The sequence below is a fragment of the Papio anubis genome, chromosome 3 (assembly GCF_008728515.1).
Source record: "Papio anubis isolate 15944 chromosome 3, Panubis1.0, whole genome shotgun sequence".
NCBI classification, from domain to species: Eukaryota; Metazoa; Chordata; class Mammalia; order Primates; family Cercopithecidae; genus Papio; species Papio anubis.
In genome coordinates, this window is record NC_044978.1 from 12,335,021 (window position 1) to 12,350,203 (window position 15,183).

General features: G+C 37.9%; 1 protein-coding gene across 1 annotated transcript in view; it reads right to left on the reverse strand.

The window, feature by feature from the left end:
• Positions 1 to 253: 253 nt before the first annotated feature.
• NEIL3 (nei like DNA glycosylase 3) overlaps positions 254 to 15,183 on the reverse strand; it is a 53,184-nt gene continuing 38,254 nt past the window's right edge. Inside the window, exons 7-10 of the mRNA XM_003899387.5 lie at positions 11,613 to 11,782; positions 9,430 to 9,850; positions 2,575 to 2,749; positions 254 to 921 (exon numbers count right to left, since the gene is read on the reverse strand). Coding sequence (XP_003899436.2) covers positions 739 to 921; positions 2,575 to 2,749; positions 9,430 to 9,850; positions 11,613 to 11,782 — 949 coding nt within the window. The 3' untranslated portion in view covers positions 254 to 738. The remainder of the gene's footprint in view (positions 922 to 2,574; positions 2,750 to 9,429; positions 9,851 to 11,612; positions 11,783 to 15,183) is intronic.

The window sequence follows — 15,183 nt, forward strand, 5'->3', positions numbered from 1 at the left end:
GGGGGAACAATCATTGCGATCTGTGCTAAAATTTAAATGAAAGCAGGGGGGAGAGGGCATTAGAAAAATACAAATCAACCTCTCTTTTAAACACCTACACCCAAGTTCTTCTTTTCTTAGATGTTACTTTTACAGTCTGCGTCCCCATCACTTTACATGAGAACACAAATTTGAAGTCATACAAGGTTTGGCATAGCCCTAGCATCTAACAGCAACTTAATGTTGGTTGCACAGAATTTTAAAAATAGACTTGTTCACAAAGAAGATCTTATTTCTTAAATTTTATTTAATAAAACAAGAAATATCTTTAATTATATATTATAAATAGTGGTTGTACATGAGAAATATATTTACTACAGACAGAATATCTTATTTTATTGTGTTGCATAATCCTTTCCTAAAAAAAAAACAAACTCTGCTTCTCCACAGTTACAAGAGACTAAGAGCATACTAAAAACACTTTATTGTCATCACTAAATGCATTAAATACACATCCTAAATGGAATACGCTCTGTATCTGATGAAACACATAGAACGTTCATCAAGGCAAAAAGAAAACACATAGCCAATGACGGAAAGATGGCACCAAAGATGGAAAGGAAAAAAAAAGAACAGTTCTCAAATATTGCAGTAACTTTTCAATGTATCATAGATATTCTACAACTTTTCTATGAAACAGAGGAGGACCAAACATTACATACAGTTTGAAGAGATTAAATGCCAGAGAATCTACAGATATTAGCATCCAGGAATAATTTTCATGCCTGGCCCATTTTCTGCCCACTGGAAAAAATTGCATTGTTTTTCCTTCCCAAGAGGACACACAAAAAAATTCTTTCCATTGTTAGGTCCAATCTTCAATACTGTTTTCATGATGGAACGTTTGCCATGGTTGCAGAATGGGAAGGACAAATCTGCCCACTGCAGGAAACAAAGGTAAATTTTACAAGTTTATATAAAAGTTATCATGATGTACAGGCTAACCCTAGGCACATGCGATTAGTGCTGTATAATCTTCACTGCTGTTATCATTAATTTGACATTGTAAAATAGACTAGTCATTAGTCGTTGCCTTTAAAAAAGGCAACTAAAAGAAGCATGTCTAACTAAAAGAAGCGTATCCTAAAAGAAGCATGTCTCTTACAAATTTGTTTGAATCACGCAGAAAATGGCCGTAATTCTGAGCTTCCCTTTGTCTAAAGGTTTATTTACAGAAGTTTCTTCACTTTATTAAGAATAATTGAAAACTATCAAAATCTTGCTATAATCACCAATATCCCTGCCATAGGTCTGTTTCAGTTAAAACTGTAAGATCAGGCGAGGTGTGGTGGCTCACGCCTTTAATCCCAGCACTTTGGGAGGCTGAGGTGGGAGAATAGCTTGAGCACAAGAGTTTGAAACCAGCCTGGGCAACATAGTGAGAACCCTGTCTCTAAAAAAGAAATCAACCAACCAACCAACCAAACAACAACAACAAGAAACCCTGTAAGATCAAAGATTTGTCATGATTTTAATATTAAACTTCCTTAGGAAAAGCATCGAATAAAGACTTACCCAGACTAAATTAGACAGATTCTATTATATTATTCTTACTAATTTTGACCTCAAGAGAGATATAAAAAAGGCTATTATATTTTTAGCAATACTACGAATATTGCTTTTCCCATTACATCTATAAAAGCTTCTTGAGGAGGAAATCTGTGAATTTTGTAGGGTAGAGTCACATTGTGTTCAGAGACTGAGGTCTAAGATCACTGTCCAATTTTCCCTGGGAGATTCCTTAAGGAGGTATCACATTGAAGACAGACATTTGATTTTTCAAAAAGTCCAACCAGAAAATCTTTGCTCCAGCACTGAAACATATCAATATTTTCTTTTTTTCAGTTCTATTTCAGATGAAGAGTAACTAGAAAAAAATATGTATCTCTGACCATTAGAATCCCACTCAGCCTGATGAGATGCTCACACTGAGGAATACTGGAAGTGAGACTGACTAAATGGACCTGAGGTTCTGATCTCCTATCTTAGGTTCATCTTTAGGGACATAGCCACAGACTGGGAAGGCATGAGGAATCGCCTGTAGCTAATTTGCTATTCTGCCATCACTCTTTTGGGTCAGTTAAGTAGGATTTGATAAGGTTACTGCAAATCCCAGGCATGTAAGTTGTTTTTCTTATAAACCTTTATCCAATGCATAAAGCAAAGGTTTTGATGTAGCACTGAAGTCAGGAAGAACAAATTCTCACCCTGGATTATTAGCCACATACGTACTACTAGTATTTGCTAGTCACTCAGCGTCTTTCTAACTTTACAAGCTAAGGGCAACACTTCTAGACTTGTGACTATAAATATGATATACTCTAACAATACAATAGCTATTATTTTATTAAATTTCTTTTGGCTGAACATCTGAATTTTAAGCTACTCAACATTCAAGCTTTAGACCGAATGCCAATATGGTTATTTCAAATTTAAAGGTAAAAGGTAAAACTAGGAAAGTATTGCTATTTGTTATACATGAATAACCAAAGCATTTCATTACATTGTAGTACGCTAGATAAATCTTACACATACTTCAAAAAATCCACATTGTGCTTCTCTAGGTAGAGGACAGGCATAGAACTGCCTGCCCTTGTTTTCGCCATCCTTCCTCACAACTCGGAGAATGCAGAGGCGGCTGTGTTTACTGCAGCGAGGGCCGTCAGAATTTAAGGTACCAGGGCCATCTGTCACATTAATTTGAAGTTCACTGTAATGACAGGCTACAAAGTAAGCACCGCATAGGAGTGCTAAAGGACCATTCACACCACTTTGCCCCACATGTCAGAATTTCACTTGTACAAAGAAATTTTATCAAAAACTGGACCACGTTAGCATTAGGTCATTATGCAAATGCTGTCTTTATTCTTTGTTTTCCCAGGTAATTCTAATTTATTTCCAAAGTTACCTATGTACCTAAAACACGTAATTTAAATTTCTAAAGAACAAAAGCAGCTGGATTGTGCATCCAGTAAATCAAATTTTATTTTTCATTTCTGATATTCTGTTCTTTTCTTACTCAGTATTACACGGTAGCCACTTTTATTTCCTCTGAACTATTCTCCAGTCCAGGTTCTCCATTCCCACTGGTCCCAAAGTGGCTAGTCACAATATTCTCTAATTATTTTCTCATCGGTAGCAAACTCTCATCAATGGCTCTGACAAGGCCATAGAAATCACTCTCTCTGCTGTCTACTTTAAAGACAATTTTCTATGCTTTTCTCTGATCAAGGCTACTCTAATAGTCGCAATCATATTCTTGCAAGAAACAGGCTGCCTGGCAGAGAGCAAAAATGTGAATTTGGTAAAGCTAGCAGGGAAGCTTTATTCTCCCCCACAATTAGGATCAAGAGGATTTGGAGGTTGTCTTCATACCCGGTGTACACAGGCCAGAAGCTGGCCTTGTACTGTAGCTGTATAAACAGAATTTTCTTTTTGAAAAGAAGCTTATTTACATTTTCTATGTTGTACATATTTTAATGAGGCCTTTATGAGAATTAGTTTTTTAATAAACTGGTTGAAGAGAAAGTGTTCACATTCATTAAAACCAGAAGTCCCCCTCTTAATATTCCTATTTTTTAAAACTTTTTAATGATAAAACAGTTAATCCGTTCTCATCTTTTTGGTAAATATCTAAAGAACAAAAATATCATTCTTAAATAATTGTTGAAAATACTTAAAAATCAAAGGTGATTTCTCTTTTTCCTTGCTTCCTAAACTGCATTTATACACTTGTTTCTATGATGCCTGAATACATTATATCTAACTGAAATGTTCAGAGAAAGCAATCTTTTATTTGTGATGAAACTGACTGAAATTCATTTATATAACATGCTTAAATATACTGCTTTGAAAATGTTTGCTGGGATGAACTCAAACATGCTGAGGGCAATTTTTGAAGGTTTCTTCAGTAGCCATTTGTAAACGAGCAGCTGTAGGCATTGCTAAATACATCGTTATCATTAAATACTTCACCAGCAACTGTTTTGATGGTACCTTTTTCAGGGTAGGGGGTGGTGGTTGTATTTTAGAGTCATGGGTAATACCAAATCAGAAATAGGAAAGCTGAGAGGCAAAGGACTTCTCTTTTCCACAACCTTTCAGTTCACCAATCTCCTCCAACATTTAACTTCAAGAGAAGCCAGATAATCTGGACAGTTGTAGAGAAGTCAACAGATTTCACAATTAAAGCAAGTGGTTCATAAACAATGCTTAAACAAAATTAAAGGAGAAAAGATTAAGAATATTAACAAAATTAATGAAATGATGCATTCTTATTAAAAATCGTGTGGACATAAAAACAGTTTTATGTACCATTTTAGAGGTGGCTGTTTTGGATAACGGTTGAACATTTTCTAACCTACTTGTTTCAACCCAGAGAGCTCCAGGGTTCCACATATCCAGGGAGAGGTTTGGATTCTCTGTTTTAAGGTTTTTCTGGGGAGAAGGGCCAAGGTAGAAGGCAGGATTACGGTAGAAAGGAGAGGCCCAAATGTCATCTCTCTGCCTTCATTTCTGCCTTCCACTCCATTTCTTTCTTTAAAAATTAAGTAAAAAACATGGCCACAGGCTGAGTGCAGTGGCTCACGCCTGTAATCCCAGCATTTTGGGAGGCTGAGGCGGCAGGATCACCTGAGGTCAAGAGTTCAAGACCAGCCTGGCCAACATGGTGAAACCCTGTCTCTACTAAAGATGCAAAATTAGCCGGGCGTGGTGGCACATGCCTGTAATCCTAGCTACTCAGGAGGCCGAGGCAGGAGAATTGCTTGAACTCGGGAGGCAGAGGTTGCAGTAAGCTGAGATTGCGCCTTTGCACTCCAGCCTGGTGACAGAGCAAGACTCCGTCTCAAAAAAAAAAAAAAAAAGCCACGTTCAATCTTGGTACTTCTTGGTACTCAGAGTGTGGTCCACTGACCAGAAGCATCAGCATCCCCCGGGGTTTGTTAGCTACTACGCCAGATTGCTTGCAGAATCAGAATCAGCATGTTAGCAGGATTCCCAGGTGATTCGTATGCACATTAAGTTACGAAGCACTGAAGTAATATAACCAAAATACTGATGCCACCTGTAATCACGCTGGCTCTAAATATTCACAGCTAATCTTAATTTTATGATAGAAAGCATTATCCAGGATAATTAAATGTTCTGATTAACTGAGGACATCTTAGTTCCTCTCTTTGTTTTAATCATTTAAAAACTTTCTAAAATGTAGCAGATTTCTTATTTAAACGTAGCATACAGAATCATTCATTTTAGTGATCATGGCCATCATTTTGAATATTAACGCTGGGTTATAAACGATCTATTAATATAATAGATCAGGGGCCGGCAAACCTTTTCAGATAACGTATTTTAGGCTTGCTGGTCTTATGGTCTAAGTCTGTCATCACGAAAAGCAGTCACAGAATATATCTAAACAAATGGAAATAAAGCTTTACACAAACAGGTGGTGGGATGGAGTTGGCCCTGCTGGCTATAGTCTGCTCATGTACATGTCATTAGAATCAAGAACAATGCCTGAGGCATAATAGATGCTCAATACTTATTAATAAATAAAACTGAAGAGACCAGACAAAAACTATCATCAAGAAGGAAGACATTACTAAGCACAGGTCTGTAATTTTAAAGTGAATATTATTTTTTCATGGTCAACTTATCACAGTTTAACTTAGGGGTGTCCAATCTTTTGGCTTCCCTGGGCTACATTGGAAGAAGAAGAAACGTCTTGGGCCACACATAAAATACAGTAACCCTAATGATAGCTGATGAACTTAAAAAAAATATCACACAAAAAACTCATGTTTTAGGAAAGTTTACAAATGTGTGTCGGGCTGCATTCAAAGCCAACCGGCCCACAAGCCTTTGGTTGGACAAGTTTGGTTTAACTCATTTTATAGATAGGGTGATTCATTATAATGAAAATATTGTGTGAATTGTTTGGATTAATCGGTCTCATGAATGTGGATTTTGTCATACAGGATTATTGCAAGAATTGAAACAAAAGTGAAATGACTCATTCCGGATGGTCCCAGGTGGTTCTGAAATCCTTAGACTGAAAACTCCCAGAAGCAAACCCAGAGACAAGGACATGGTGTCAGTACTTGCACTGTGATTAAGACAAATCTTCAACACCCCTGATGGCAGCAAACGTGAGACAATATTAATGATTTTGTTATTGTCATTTCACCCTTCTATGTGAGTCTTTGCATCAACTCAGGAAAAATTTCAACCTAAAACACAAGCATTTTTTGAAAATGCATCACTGTGTTTTGCTCTGTGTTTACAATAATTGAATCGACAACTTAAACTGTTTCTAGTAATTATTCTTAACTGTTTAAAAATGGGTTCAGTCATCTAATTTATAACCCAATAACTGGATGGAATGCACATCTATCTCAAGACCAATCAGAAAATATGCCTCATCAACGCTGCATGGATTGTGTGGTAATGAGAACTGTAATTAAGAGAACAAAAGTCAAAGTAATTATCATATAATATTAAAGAAAAAATAAACTGGCTATAAATTATGAATGGACCACCTGCTTTAATAGTATTATGTTGTGAGCTTCTGCTAGGCATCTTGTCCACAAGATGAACACTATAGCTGCCAGACAAGGAGAAAAATGAAATAAATGACAGTAATTTGCAATTTATTCCTTGTAAAGTAGCTGGGTGCAGAAGGGCTGCTGGGTGAATTTATTTCATCACTTGACATTTATTCTGCTAGTTGATCTTGATTGATTGTGGAGTCTCAGTCCTGGTGTTCTTATATTCAATACACACACAGGCTGCAGCATTTCTAAGGAGTGCGGTGCACTGTGATTGATCATATGATCCTATTACTAATGGCTTATGAAGAAATCATTTAAATTTAAGGTTACATTAATGTTTTTTTAAATCCCTAATTCATTAGTGAAATTGTCTGAGATTTTCTACAAAGCACTAAGGGAATAAAAATATGCCAAGATATTTCATCCAGGTACAACGAATGCCACAATATTTTAAGATGATCACTTCTACTATCCACTTAAGCCACGGAACAGAAAAGACTGTTTGGAAATGCTTTTCTCCTCCAGGACAGCCTCCCAACTCAAACATTCTTAATTAACTCCTTCATGAACTTCCACCATGAGGCATTAATTGGGGTTAAAGTGAACAGGTGGTGAATTTATCCAGTCAGTTAAAAGTTCAGCCCCCATAGCTTAATTCAAATGTGAGCATATGAACAAAAGTTAAGCTCTAAATGATTATGAACAAAACATTAAAAAAGCCAGTCAAGGATAAATCATCAGGATTAACTGATGATGAAATGAGAGTTGGAATAGGAAACTCGGAGTAAATACATCTATTGAGCAAAGACTGTCTCCGAATTTGTTATGAAATAAGCTTAAGGATTCCTACAGGTTGCTCTAGGAGTTTACACCAAATGGACCCTCATCCCACTGCCAAGAGGCATCTATCCATCAGTAAAGGCATAGTTAATAAGAGGAAAAGCCAGTGAATCTCACAATTCCACCTGAGATTACTCTAGGTCCCAACCAAAGTACACCCCTCCACATCTGCAGGTTTCCAATCCATGAATTCAACCAATCTTGGATCGAAAATATTTGGAAACAAGAAATAATAAAAATGAAACAATAAAAAATTATACAAAGAAAATACAGTATAACAATTATTTACACAGTCTTTACATTGAATTCAGTATTATAAGAAGTAATGCAGAGATGATTTAAATATATGAAAAGGTGTGCATATGTTCTATGCAAGGACTATGCCATTTCATATCAGGGACTTGAGCATCTGCAGATTTTGGTATCCTGGGGGTTCTGGAACAAATTCCCTGAGGATACCGAGGGATGACTGTAACTCTTTCTCTGCCTGTCTCCCACTGGCAAGAAAAGACATACATGGGAGGAGGACCCTCTATTCAAAAATGCTGGATGTATGTCAGCTGCTTTCTGAAGGAAGAAAGAAAGCAGCTCAGAAAAGAACACGGTGGAGAAATGTGTCCTCTGTTGGAGATGTAACATCGGGTTGCCATAGTTAGGAATTGCAGATAAAGGGACTGGGAGGGCCAGACAAAGGGGGAAGGAGGGTCAATAGAAAATTGTTTCAGGAGCTGCCAATCATCATTAAGGAAAAGAGAGGATGACATTATGTATTCAAATTTCTGTATCCCAGGCCACAAAAATGAGGGTGTTCTCCTGGACATGTAGCTGGAAGTCCTATAAAATGTATCTGCTCTGGTAGTATTTATTAGTTACAATTACAACTTTTGAATTTCAGATACAAAGTAGCAAGCAGGCTTTTCAGGACTTTCAGTTAAAATAAAGAGCAACGCCAGGCCTAGTGGCTCATGCCTGTAATCCCAGCACTTTGGGAGGCTGAGGTGGGCAGATCACCTGAGGTCAGGAGTTCGAGACCAGCCTGGCCAACATGGCGAAACCCTGTCTCTACTAAAAATACAAAAAAAAAATTTGCCAGGTGTTGTGCCAGTGAGCCGAGATTGTGCCATTGCACTCCAGCTGGGCGACAAGAGCGAAATGCTGTCTCAAAGAAAAAAACAAAAATAAAAATAAACACCATCTCGCATGACTGTTTGAGATCCATCCACGTTCTTTAACAGAAAGGTCACCAGAGGTATCTCAGACCCTTCCTTTTAGAACACAGTATACTAACTAAACTTTTATAAAAAATAGTTCCCCTTTTGGAAGACTATCTTTCACTGGAAGGAAATATTAAAAAATGCTAACTGGTTATTGATAAGCAGTATGATTATGGGTGACAAATATTTTTCTTTATGCTGTACAATATTTTCCAAATATTCTGTACTGATCATGTGTATAGTTATTATCAGAAAAAAAAAACCCAACTTTTTATACATGTAGGAAATCATGTTTTTTATTTCCTTCCCTTCTCTAACATTATAATCTAGAGAAGGGAAAAGAGGCAGACTACTATAATAGTCTTTTAGGGTTTGATTCATGTTACCAAAAGTAATTCAACTTCCTTAGCAAGGGACAATTTCTGTCCTCTTAAAACTTAATGCAACCGGCCAGGCGTGGTGGCTCATGTCTGTAATCCCAGCACCTTGAGAGGCCGAGGTGGGTGGATAACTTGAGATCAGGGGATTGAGACCAGTCTGGCCAACATGGTAAAACTCCATCTCTACTGAAAATACAAAAATTAGTCAGGTGTGATGGCAGGCACCTGTAATCTCAGCTACTTGGGAGGCTGAGGCAGGAGAATCGCTTGAATGCTGGAGGCAGAGGTTGCAGTGAGCTGAGATCACACCACTGCACTGTAGCCTAGGAGACAGAGAGACCTCGTCTTTAAAAAAAAAAAAAAATAAAGCAATTATCTTAAAGACCAAGGTTAAAAGCATCATACCTGCTAGAATATCCAGGGCTGCAGCTTTTAAGATCTGGTGATGAGCAGTGGGCTGTTTTTAGTTTTTTATGTGCTGGACTGAATAATTTAGATTCTGAACTGATTGTAGGTGATATGTTTACTTTGCTGGAGAGTTGAGTTATATTGTTTGTTCTCTTCTTGGAGGGGTGCTGTGTATCCTTCAAACAGACATTAGTAGGAGGAGAGTTTTGAAACTCCTTATCTAGTGTCTGGTTTTGCTTTTTTTTTATTTCCAGAGTACTGGATTTACTGCTAAAATCAGTCAAGACAAGAGTTGTAGTTCCAAATGCAGTTTTTCTGTTGATCTTGACTTCTGTATGAGGTTTTCCAAAAGTATTACACGGGTACTTCATTAAGTGGCTAAAGACAGTAGAATTTTCTTCATTCTTCAGCACTGAATCTGGAAGGAGAGATAAGTAATTCTGCAATAGTCCTATAAATATAACATACTGATTATGTGAAACATCTTTTTATTTGATTAAAACATTTACTTCACTTTATTACAGTGAACTAATATATAGAACTAATAACACCAAGTTAGCTCAGACAAGTCAGAATTAATCATCTTCTGGCTAGGAAATGAAATATTATGTAAAATGCAAAATGTTGACTTATAGAAACCCCGACATGGGTTTAACACAGATTTATATTTGCTTTTTATTATGTTTAAGCATTTAAAGGTGATTCAGCTATCAGTTTTGCTAATATTAGGCAAAGTATTAACAAGTGGTAATTAAGAGATTATATCCTATAAAGCATTAGGTCAGCAGTTAGAGACCTGTTTCTAGACTACCAGGAATGGCAAGGAAAGACAAGACAAAGTGAAAGGCTTATTTAAAACAAGTAAAGATGAATTACAAAAACTTAATATCTTTTTTTTTTTTTTTTAAATGGAGTCTTGCTCTGTCGCCCAGGCTGGAGTGCAGCGGCATGATCTCGGCTCACTGCAAGCTCCGCCTCCCGGGTTCCCGCCATTCTCCTGCCTCAGCCTCCCAAGTAGCTGGGACTACAGGTGCCCGCCACCACACCCAGCTAATTTTTTGTATTTTTAGTACAGACGGGTTTCACGTGGTAGCCAGAATGGTCTCGAGCTCCTGACCTTGTGATCCGCCTGCCTCAGCCTGCTAAAGTGCTGGGATTACAAGCGTGAGCCACCGCACCGGGCCAGACTTAACATCTATTAAATACAACGTTTCAACAGAGTATCCTAGGATTTTGGAACATGTACTATAATACATTCTATATTTTCATTAAGATGTCTTTCTGACTCAGAAACATTAACAAGAAAACAGTTAATGAGACATATAAATGCATTTCAGAACGTTGAAATCAATGTGGCAACCTAAGATTGTGTTTTTCCGTGGGCTCTGTCTCTGTTGAAGGATACTGAAGAAGGAGAGGTAGAAATAGGAGATGCAGCACAGCAAAGCTACGCAAGGGGTGATGTCTGCCTTTCCGGCCCAGGGAACAAACCACGATATGACAGTTGACACAATGCGGGGGTGCATAAGTCAGGAATGAACTTTCTCATCTCTAATTGAAGAAAGAAATAACACTTTGAGAACACAATAGAAGCCGCAGCAATGAGATGGCTCTTAATCACAGGTTTCCTCTTAGGTTTTACATGCTCTAAACGCATGAAATCGTGAGCTATGAAGAGTTATTTTGAAAGATTTCAATGAAATCAGTACAATTGTCTGGGTAAAGATTTTAATAACAAGGGTAGAGGGGATACAGAAGATAAAAAATTCAGCGTTTTTCTATTCCACCTGCAAAGATATTCTTACAGAAACCCTCCCTTTCAATTTATGAAACACTTGCACTGAATAACAAACTCGAAAGTTGCTGAAATCTGCATAAAACAAAGCTTTATTGAATAATTCATTAGAAACAGTAGAGAACAGATGTGATCATCTCCGTTTTTTTGAGATACAAAGGCACATACTGTTATAGCACAAACATGCTTTCCCTCTCTGTTAAAAAAAATTACTCAACAGAATATTAGCATGGTTTACATGTGAAAACTGGCAATTCCTTTATACTTTTGAGAAAGAAATTTTATTTACTTATGGAATATCAAGATGGAGCAAGATATATTCTTGACTTTGTATAATTAACCCTCTTAGAAATGTAACAAACTCAAAATCAAAATTGAGTCTTACCAATAGGCCTTGAGGTCAAGCAAGCATCACATGCCTTAGAAGAGGGCTTATTGATTAAAGTACACACCGCACAGGTCCACTGCTCTTCAGACTTCCGAGCCACCGAGTCCATAACATGATCCACCCTGCTAGATGTCCAACTGATTATAGTATTTCTAGTCGGTAGCCTGCTATAGAAATAATTTTTTTAAATTAATCATTAATGTTGTTGTTATTGCCTTATTCTTGTCTGGGTATTTAAGAAATGATTACAGAACCATTAATACCCCAATGCTCTCTCTTTATTATTGCTTAGAAGTTAGAACTGTATCTTAGAGTCTTTTTTTTTTTTTTTTTTTTTTTTTTTTTTGTAGAGATGGGGTCTTGCTCTGTCATCCAGGCTGCAGTACAGTGGCACTATTACAGTTCACTGCAGCCTTGAACTCCTGAACTCAAACAATCCTTGTACCTGAATCTCCTGAGTAGCTAGGACTACAGGTGCACATTAGCATGCCTGGCTAATTTTTAAATTTTTAGTAGAGCTGGAATGCTATGTTGCCTAGGCTGGTCTCGAACTCCTGTCCTCAAATAATCTTCCTGCCTCAGCCTTCCAAAGTGCTGGGATTAAGGCGTGAGCCACCGCACCTGTCCAGGGTAAAATGTTTTCACCTGGACCCCGCTAATTGTTGTTAAAGTAAGAAACATCAAATAAAAGTTATTTAGAGTCAAATAATTGAGTAGTTTTTTTTTAACCAACTAAAAATATTTGATATCACATTAGGAAGTATTTCTCAAATAATATTTTAAGTAATTGGTACTTTTTCCCAAACAAAATGAAAATACCTTTATTCAATTAAATTGTGGGAAAACACACCTATGCACAAATTAGAGGATTGAAAGATGTGAAAGTTTTATATTTACTTCATGTGCACAGAAAACTCAGGAAACTCTAGAATTTCTCTACAATATCTGCTGAGCACTATGTAAATTCATTAATTCATAATGATGAAAAAACATATTTCTTTGTGTTATTTCCCTTCATGTAAAACTGTGTCATGGTGGATAGCCAATTATTAGATTAGCAAGCAAACAATAAAACCCTGATTTTTGGCCACAAACATAAATCATGATTCTCCATCTGAAGTCCTTCATTGAACATGTATTTTTACACAAAATGCCTTTATATGGCTATGACATAGTCCTACTCTCTAATGCACAGCTAGCTATAGGTCTGAATATAGAGCATGTCACATGGTTAAGCAACCATGGCAGTATCACGGATTCCCTTCATGATCCCAAACATTAATACCGAAAAAAGCTCTTCCAGGTAAAGGCTGTGTATCTTACATTTCAGAACATGAGTTCTTTGCCTTTCAAAGGTAACCTTGTCTCCTGTGACATTTTGTTCCTTACATATAATTACCCTAGTTTTAAAATTCAGGTGTGTCTGGTAAAATAATAAATAGAATAAGAAAATCTGAAAGTAAGATACATCTCATTAGGATTCTTTTATCTTTACTTACCTTGACTTTTAATGCCACTCAGTATTTATTATCCCTATGGAACATCAGATCTTCTACAGAATTTGTTTACTTGACCTAATCTCTGTCCTCTACTAACTTACTTTGAAAGGCAGCGTGATGCATTTATCTATAATTAAACACAATTTAAATGACTTTTACATTTTCCATGGGCTCCAACTTTTCCCTATTTTCATCTTCTTCTGTCCTATAAGTTTCCCTGATCATAAGGAGAATTTTATTGTTACATATGGAGGCTTTGGAAACATTCTTTCCTTTTCTTACTGCTCCATTTCTTAATCACTCATAATAAATTCTTCCCAATCTCCACTTGAATGTGTAAGAAGAATCTCAAACTTAATGTGTTGTAGTAGGATGAATAATGGCCTCCCAAAGACATAGGGCACAATTCCAGGAATCTATAAAAGTTACTTTGTAAAGAAGGAGGGTTTTGCAGATGTAATTAAGGATCTTGACATAGAGAGGTTATTTTGGATTAGCTGGTGGCCCCTTAACCCAATCACAAGTGTCCTTATAAGAGAGAGGCAGGGGGAGACTTGATACACACTAAAGAGAAGGCAAGGAGACCACAGAGGCAGAGGTTGCAGTGAGGAGACCACAGAGGCAGAGGTTGCAGTGATGTAGCCACACGTGAAAGAATGCCGGCAGCACCGGAAGTGACAAGAGGAAAGGAATATGATTCCCCCCAGTGCCTCCAGAGCGAGCACAGTCCTACCCACACCTTAATTTTGGTCCAATAAAACTGATGTTGAGCTTTTGGCATCCAACGTTTGAGTGAATGCATTTCTGTTGCTTTAAGCTACTAAGGTCATAATTTATGATGGCAGCCAGTGGAAACGAATACACATAAAATTCATGACCCACCAATCTGCAATTCTACTATTCCATCTCGCGTCAGGAAATGGCATCAGCATCACTCAGTTCATCGGGCCCAGACCTAGAAGTCATCCTTAACACTTCCTTTCCTCACACCCCACTTCCAGTCCATCAGCAAATCCTGTGGGATCTGCTGCAGATGCAAATTTACATGAAGCAAAAAAAACTTTAACTTTCCAGGGCTTGATGTGTCCTCTGTGGACTGGGGTGGGCGGCATGGAGAATGGGAGCTGTAACTCAACCGCATGCTGGGGTCTCAGAGGATTGCAGGCAGCGGTAGTCCCGGTGCCTGGATGCTGCCAGCGTCACCTCACATCTGCTCAGTGCCCAGGGACAATATTGCCCTGGTGACCTCAAGGAGCAGGTGGACTCTGCCCTGAAGCTTGAGAAGGACCTGAACAAGAGATATGGCATCGTTCCGTGCCCACAGGCTACTGTAATCCAGATTGCCAGGCCACCCTACCCCTAATACCTCCCACCCTAACTCACAAACAATCTGGCAGAGGGGGGGACCTGAGGCACCTGAGGAAGATCAAAGGGCTGGGGTTCTCCAAGTGAAGTCCTCAGGCCAGCAGCATGGGCAGCATGTGGGAATGTGTTAGACATGCAGATTCTCAGGCCCCTCCCCGGTCCCACTGAATCCCCAGCTCTGGGGGTGGGGCCCGGCAATCCGTGTTTTCACAAGCCCTTCAGAAAATGCTGGTACCCTAAAGTTTGAAAGGCACTGCTCTCAGGGTTTCCTTACAGAGAAGAAGTACTGCTTAAAGAAAAGATAGAGGAAGCTGGAGATGTGTCACTATCAACAGCCAATTGTGAAGCTAAAAGTTTTCTCATCTAGTCATAATAAAAGATTTAATGATATTGTTGGTGGTCATATGAAAAGGCAATCAAGGAGTTTGCAGCCAAAAACATGAAGGAACACAATTACACAGCTGTGTCAGGCAGTGAACTAATAATATCTCATTTTTCTGATGTTTGTGGTGTTTAAAAAATATAATTTGTTGTGATTTCTTATTCTAAATATTCACATTAGGACCTAACGTTGTAGTCATAATTTTTCATTGTTTTTCGTAAGTAAGGCCCCTTAAATTATACAAGTTTCTGGCCTTAACCGTACCTCAACTTCCAAAGTTATCTTAAATTCAACCTTTTTTCCCCACCACCTCCTCTCTTCC